General features: G+C 39.9%; 1 protein-coding gene across 1 annotated transcript; it reads left to right on the forward strand.

Annotated features, from left to right (window-relative positions):
• The first annotated feature begins 511 nt into the window (after positions 1–511).
• Positions 512–6,973, forward strand: LOC149815662 (loganic acid O-methyltransferase-like). The gene is made up of 3 exons (XM_089990598.1): positions 512–598; positions 4,821–5,453; positions 6,572–6,973. Exons 1-3 carry the CDS (start codon positions 512–514, stop codon positions 6,971–6,973), a joined length of 1,122 nt encoding a protein of 373 aa, XP_089846724.1.
• Positions 6,974–7,880: the final 907 nt, after the last annotated feature.

Raw genomic sequence — 7,880 nt, forward strand, 5'->3', positions numbered from 1 at the left:
ATTAGATTTTTTATCAATATTTTGTCGATAAAAGCCTGAGAACAACCAAAAATGTAAATTTCTCAAGGGAATTTAAATTGCATCATTTTTCCCATTCTAATAATATATTTCAATACAAATATTATTAAAATAAAGTAAAATTCCCCCAACACGCAACTGCATGTCCACAAGTTATGTCACCTAGAAAAAAGAGCCAATATGATGCGTTGTTGTGACATGAGTTACAGGGAAGCAGATCAGGTCATGCTGAACATGAGCGGTTTTGCTCATGCCAACACAGTGGCCATCCGATTTGCATTTCAAATAGCTCACAAGTCGACAAAACCACGTGGCATTCATCCAAAATGCAAACAGACGGCCACGATGTTGGCATGAGTAAAAACGCTCATGTTCATGTTCAGCATGACCTGATCGGCTTCCGAGTTGGTGGTAGTAAAGACATGAGGGGCCTATAAATACAGCATCACAAGATTCATTCAAGTCATCAATAGCTTAGAGATCGCTATTGAAGATGGCCACAGGAGGAGGAGCACTTCCCAATGTTCCCATGCTTGGTGGCCAAGGCAATTACAGCTATATGCACAATTCAAGCTGTCAAGTATGTATTACTAATGGATAATCAAAAAGTATATATTATATATATATTAATACTCTTGTTACATGTATCAATCAACTGGCACTAAGGATGGCAGTAGACTGGACAAGCCCAGCCCCATCTCAAAATTCTGCCCTCCATCACCGCCTTCATGCCTGCACGAATTTTGAGCTTCCATCTTAGTTTCATGTCCTTCATATTTGGTCCAAATAGGGGGCAAGGTGGGGGAGGGGGCGGCGCGGGGCTCCATTTTTTTTCGATCTACTGTCATCCCTAAAGAGTTTTTTAGCATTTTACTAACGGGAATTGCAGACCGGGCAGGGAGGGGGAAAACGTAAGTTCAACCTCACCTCCATCCCTGCATGGGTTTTGATTTTAACATGTCCTTCATCACGCGTCCAAATTGGGCAAGGCGGGGTAAGGTCTCGTTTTCCTCTGGTCCATTACCATCCCTAATTGTCATGAGAAACCCTGAGCATAGACCGCTCATCTTGACAGGTGGGGGTCAGGGGGACGCCACCCCTGGCGGGGTCTTAGGAGGGCAGTGCCCCCCAAAAGAATTTTTTTTTGAGCTTAAGTTTGAGACTCAGTTTCTTATGGATCAGACCCGATTTGTTCAAGTTTAGGGTTGCATCCTTTGCCTTGTCTAATTTTTTTTTTTCTCTCTTGTATCTGTTTTCACGTAAATCTCTGTGTTCTTGTTGTGGTTTGTTTTCTTCGATTGTTTCTTGCTTGTGGTTTTAGTAACACTTTCCAATCCACATCGAGCTCTATAACTGAGCAGGCTGGATGGCTCTGATGCACCTTAACAAGGCTTGATTGGCTTAATGATCCCATCGTCATTTACATTTTGTTCAGCCAAAACATTGATCTATTTTTAGTCTTTTTCTTGTCATTTTTGCAGCCAATTAATGCTTGCCGAGAGGCGTATCAGTCACAAGAGCTGATCGAATAATTGCAAGTAATTGGCAATTCAGTAAATCGTGATTACTCACCTAAAATCATTAATATTTTATTGGTATGAGTTTTTCATGTAAAGTTATTATTTTGTTAAAATATAAATTGTCTAAGAACAATTAAAGTTTCTTTTTGTTTAAATTCAACATCGAAATTCAGAAATGTGCAATTAAAGGCAACAAAATCAATTTATGAAACCTATGATAACAAAAAATACTCAACTTAGTGAAATTTATCCAAAATAACATGTTTTACCTGATTTTAATGAATATGACTAGTGTTTAGTTTATTATGAAACTTATTAAATGAAATTACCGTACGAGAGGTAACTGATTCGTGATTTACCTGGATTATCTCATACAATAGTCTTAATTTTGTATCTTTCTAATATTATATCTCTATAACTAGTATAACAGGTGGTTTGCCTCTCTCTCTCTCTCTCTCTCTCTCTCTCTATATATATATATATATATATATATATATATATATATATATATATATATATATATATAAAAAGTGGTAGCTGCAACCGTTAGGTGCGCAGCTGCCAGTGGAAGTGGACACTTAGAATCTTTTCCCCGGAAAAACACTGTTCAGCGTGAAAATCTTAGTGGTGGATTTCAACCGCTGCAAAAGGTCTATTTTTTTGCTGGGACCTTAGCGACGGTCGAAACCGCCACTAATGGCCGCAGAGATGCACACGTCATTTTTAAAAAGTCACTTTAGCAGTGGTTTCAACCGCCGCTAAAATTCCCAACAAAAAATGTACCTTTAGTGGCGGTCCAAACCCGCCATTAAAGGTCTTTTTTTCATGATTTTGACGCTGAACAGCATTTTTGCACAGAATTCACTGAGTGTCCGTCACTTTCACTATGGATGCTCAGAAGCATTGCGCTCGAGGTAGCGCTCCTATTGATTCCACACCTATACATCACTATATATAGATAGACAGAAAAAGTGATAGCTGTGCAATCCTTAGGTGCGTAGCTATGAGTGAAATGTTGTTGAGCGTCCATCGCACAAGAGATGGACGCTTAGTGTCTTTCTCGTGCAAAAAACACTGTTCAGTGTCAAAATCATGCAAAAAAGACCTTTAGTGGAGGTTTTTGACAGCTGCTAAAGGTTTGTTTTTTTGCTTGGACCTTTAGCGCAGACAAAACCGCTGCTAACGCCCTGGAGATGCATGCATCATTTTTAAAAAGATGCTTTAGCGGCAGTTTCAACCACCACTAAAGGTCCCAACAAGAAAATAGAGGATTTAGTCGAAAATGACCGTTAAAGGTCTTTTTGCACGATTTTGATGCTGAACAGTCCATCGCCCTCAGCAGTGTTCAAATAGTAACTGCACACCTAAGGGTTGCTCAGCTATGAATCTCTCTCTCTCTCTCTCTCTCTCTCTCTCTCTCTCTCTCTCTATATATATATATATATATATATATATATATATATCAAAGAAGAGATTTTTAGCATGAGAGAGCCCACCAAAGAATAAATGGATTTCTTTTTTAAATGCTGAATTACTATTGTACTCTTAATGTGCGATGCCACGAAAAAATTCCGGTGCATTTTTCTGGCCACTACAAGGATGATGGTTAATAATGGCGATTGTTTTTGCCATTATTTCTCGATTTTGTCGCTGCCATTGGCCTATAACGGCGAGACTAAGTCGACGAAACAAAATGGCATTGGTTGACCAATGGCAACATTTATAAGTCACCGTTAAAGGGTGAACCAATACCCAAAGAATCTCGCTGGAACCGAAAACACTAATAACAACCACCACAAGAAAAATGCTACTTAGCGACGGAAATTTGCGATGAATTTTTTTCATCGCCAATTTGCGATGGATTAGCGAGCGAAAACTTTTTGTCGCTAACGTTTGAAATATTTGCAAAATTAGCGACAGAAATATCTTCATCGCTAAAGCTATCGCTAATTAGCAAGGGATTAGCGACAACATTTTTTCGTCGCCAAAACACTACAAAAAAATGCTAATTAGCGACGAAATTAGCGAGGGAATTTTTCCGTCCCTAATCCGTCGCTAATTAGCGACGGATTAGGGATGGAAAAATTCCCTCGCTAATTCCGTCTCTAATTTTCGTCCCACCTGAGAAGCGAAATTTTCCCTCCCTCCGTTCAATTTTTTTTCTCCCTTTGTTTTTCCCTCCCCTTAGATTTAAACCTGGAGCTTGCCCGAGTCGAAGAGAGTGGCGACGAAGAGGAGGCTGCTGTTGGGGAGCCACTAAAGCCTGTCGGAGTCACCGACGCCGGAACGCACCGGTTCAACAACATAGGCGTTGTAGCGCATTATGAATGCCAAGCACAGCACCACCCACTCCAAGCAAAATATGAGCACGCAGAGACCCCTCGCGAGCTTGAGTATCACCTCTGCGTCGTCTTCTCTGACGTACGACTTGAGGGACTGCAGGAAGTCTCCCGTCCGCGTGAAGATGAGCACCGACACCGACCCCTCGAATATGGCCATCAGCACGGTTGACACCATGTGGGAGGTGTACCAGCGCATGTGCGAGGCAGCGCTGGTGGCCGACGCGCAGCCAAATGTGGTGGCAACGATGGTGGTCATGTGGAGGAGGAGGATGAAGAAGTCGTAGAGTGAAGGGAAGAGGCAGAGGGAGAGGGTGAGGAAGATGCAACTGAAGGCAGCGCCGGTTTATCGCGATTGTTAGGGGAAGAGCGTCCCGACGCCGGAACGCGCCGGTTGTGCAAAAAAATTGCTTCTTGTCGGAGAACGCGCCGACAACGAGCAAATTTTTTTAAATTTTTTTTTTTTTAAATTTAATGACAGATTAGCGACGGATATGATCCATCGCTAATTTAAAATAGCGAAGGACTCGCGATGGATCATATTCGTCGCTAATCCATCGCAAATTATCGACAAAATTAGCGACGGATAAGTTCTGGCACTACTTAGCATCGAAAAAATCGCGATGAAAGTTTTTTGTCGCTAATCTGACACTAATCCGTCGCTAAACTGTTTAGCGACGGATTAGCGACGAATTTAGGTCGTCGCTAATCCATAGGTTTCTTGTAGTGAGCGAGGTATCATATAACGACGAGGTTGTTTTAATCCATGTTTAAAATAAATTAATTAGTTGAGTCATTAAGGTATTCTAATTTACAATTTAATATCCCAATTATCTTTCTCTCTTTCTCTATTTGCACTTAAACAGGCTCTATAATTTCATGATGAAATTTTACTCCTACAACATGATAAAGCCACCCCTAACATTTCTATTACTGCTTACAGAGAAGCATATATCTGAATGTAAAGAAGATGATAGAGCATGCAATCCATGACAAATTTGATGTTCCAATTGATAAAGGCATAATCCGAATCGTAGATCTAGGCTGCTCAGTTGGACCCAACACGTTTTATGCTATGCAAACAGTCATTGATACAGTCTTGATCAAGCTCAAGAGCTTAACATATCATCAAGGAGAGGCACCACAATTCCAAGTATTCTTCAATGATCATATTGGAAATGATTTCAACATGCTTTTCAGTTCCCTCCCTTCGGAAAGACAGTACTTGGTGGCTGGAGTGCCTGGCTCATTTTACTCGCGGCTATTTCCCCGAGCATCCATTGAATACTTCAATTCTTCATTGGCCCTCCATTGGCTCTCCAAGGCCCCAGATGGTGTAGCCAACAAGGGAAGGGTCCATTGTTATGGTGGTGGGCCCGATGTCGTAAATGCTTATATGGCACAATTTAGGGCTGACATGGCAGCATTTCTCAATGCAAGGGCTGAGGAACTCATGCCTGGTGGATTACTGGTTCTACTGTTTTTGTGTCGCCATGAATGTATGGCACCGGATGCACCACGCCATGATTTGTGGTTCGCTTATCTTGAGCCCATTCTTAGAGAATTTGTTTGTGAGGTATGTTCCCACATAATGGTATGTTTTATTTTAACATCAACACCACCGAATAATGTGATGCCATTTTTCAAAATGTTCTACTGAAAACTCTTCGAATTGTAAAGCCGCATATGTCATTAACAATATATTTTTTTTATGTACCTGAACATAGCAGCAGTTTCAAAATTTGCTAAAACATAACACTGATTTTCTCTGGACAATAGCTAAGCAGGAAAATCATTTTCAAAAATCACTGGTTGGGTATGTTGCATTACATCAGTGGACATAAATGAATTTCCCGGCAAATAACATGTGCCCCCATACTATTTTGGAAAGTTTGCCTCCACACTGCCCATCTTGAGTAGATTAAATTACTAAAAAAAGGAAGAAATTTTTGTTTACAGGAACCAAACTTTTTTTGAAGAGCAGATATCTTAGTCTGCTAAGTATGAACAAAATCATTATTGGCAAAATGGCAAACTTGTATCTCTCAATCTAAGAATTATGGGAAGAAATCTAGTAGTAGATTGGAGAAGGGAATTGGTGTTCAAACTCCCTCTTGTTCTTTTGATTCTCTCTAAAAAACCAAGTTATAGTGCAAATTAAAGAGAAAAAAACTGGCCCAAGACTTTTTCCATGCCCAAATCTAGAATATCAAATCCACCGTAGAGACGAAGCAGATCCAACAATGTTCGGGGCTGCATACCTAAGGGCGTGTTCTTCCCAACTAGGGGCAGCCACGTATGGCTGCCCCTATAGACATAGGGGAGCCCCCCTATTATTAAAGAGGGGACTTAAAAGTGTGAACACTCTTATTAGCATTCGGCCCGAACACACAACCATGTGGCATGGACTTAGCGGAACATGTAAGTGAATTAATTATCAGAATAAATTAAAAAAATAAAAAATCAACAAGTATTAATGGTTAGACTATGTTTTTTTTTTTGAAAGAAGAATATTTAATTTATATATAATTAGAAGAATTAATTACTTCAAGAGACTGTTTTCGATTGACTGAGAGATCACTTGTTGAACAAGGGGGCCCAGAGTATTAAAGTTAAGAGGGTATCAAGAAATCTGGTGTGCAATGGTTAGACTATGTATTGATAATAAATTAAATTGTGCTTGCATGATTAAAGGGTAAGGTGAAAGAAGAGGAGCTAGACTCATTCCAAGTGCCAATATATACACCAAGCATTGCCGAGTTTAAGGAGGCAGTAGAGATGAACGGGTGCTTCACTATCCACGTCGGGCAGCTGGTTGATCAAGTGTGGGGAATGAAAGGAGGTGGAGATCAAGAGTCTGAGGCTGATCTTAACCAGCTAGCAAGGTCTGTTGGCACTGCATCCAGGGCCGTATATGAGAAGATGGTGAGCAACCACTTTGGTGAAGAAATTGTTGAGGAGCTATTCCAAAGGTTTCCAAGTAAAGTTTACAACCATTTCACCAGTCTTCCTTCCATGCCTTCACCTCCACCAGCCGTCTTCTTTGTTCTGCAAAAAAAAAAACAATTCATTAGCCTCTCTCTCTCTCTCTCATGATCCGCTTGTTTTTCGTTTGTTTTGCTCCTGCTTTGTTTATGTTCTGTTTTTGTTTTTCCTCCTTTTGTTCATTTTGGGTTCAACTCTGTTACACCCCTTCTGTGGCTATGTTGAAACCTTGTTTCATCTCTCTCTCTCTCTCTCTCTCTCTCTCTCTCTTTCTCTCTCTCTCTCTCTATATATATATATATATATATATATATATATATATATATGAAGAAAAATGTATGGCGCCATAAAACCATATGGTGGTAAATATTCTTGTCTGTATGAATTCAGCCGCCAAGTGTTGGATCTAGTAATATAAATGTGTTTTACTTAAAATGAGTGTAGCTTCATGCAAGAAGTGTTGCTATGAATGTGGAAGATCTCTCCAAGAGACTTCAGAAATATGAAATGCTTAAGGTAGCTAATCTTAGCAAAAAACATAAAGGGAAAAGGTAAACAATGCAGCTTCATCTTAAGATGTTGGCTGCTGTAAACACCCCAAATTTTCACTCACCTCCCCGACACTTCTACCTGTCATCATGATCAATCCTCTGAGATCATTAGGAGGGCAAAATGGTCATTTTTTGAGATAAGACCTTGCAGTAATTCATTCTCAATTCTCAAAATTTCTCTATTTAGGCTCAGAAATATCCTCAAACTGCAAAATTTTAAAATCCTACTCTTGACAAGAAGCTAGAATTTCCAATTCCTGATTCAGAGTGGTGTTTCATGAGACATGTCTTTGCATATCATCGCATGAGCATTTCATATCATCTCATTGTACAGCATGTCATTTCGAGATCCAGAATTCCTGATTTTCAAAATTATCAATTCAGATTCGAATTTTAACTCTTTCAAAATTGATTTCAAATCCCTGGGTTTTTCAAAATTGTCAGTTTCTCTCATCTTAACCCCCAGG

This window comes from Nuphar pumila, chromosome 15, assembly GCF_984573655.1.
Source record: "Nuphar pumila chromosome 15, dmNupPumi1.hap1.1, whole genome shotgun sequence".
Lineage (NCBI taxonomy): Eukaryota > Viridiplantae > Streptophyta > Magnoliopsida > Nymphaeales > Nymphaeaceae > Nuphar > Nuphar pumila.

Coding starts and splice junctions, on each gene's coding strand:
- LOC149815662 (XM_089990598.1), top strand. CDS start 512: ATGGCCACAGGAGGAGGAGCACTTCCCAATGTTCCCATGCTTGGTGGC. Junction 599..4,820: donor TGCACAATTCAAGCTGTCAA/GTATGTATTACT, acceptor TACTGCTTACAG/AGAAGCATATATCTGAATGT. Junction 5,454..6,571: donor TTAGAGAATTTGTTTGTGAG/GTATGTTCCCAC, acceptor GCATGATTAAAG/GGTAAGGTGAAAGAAGAGGA.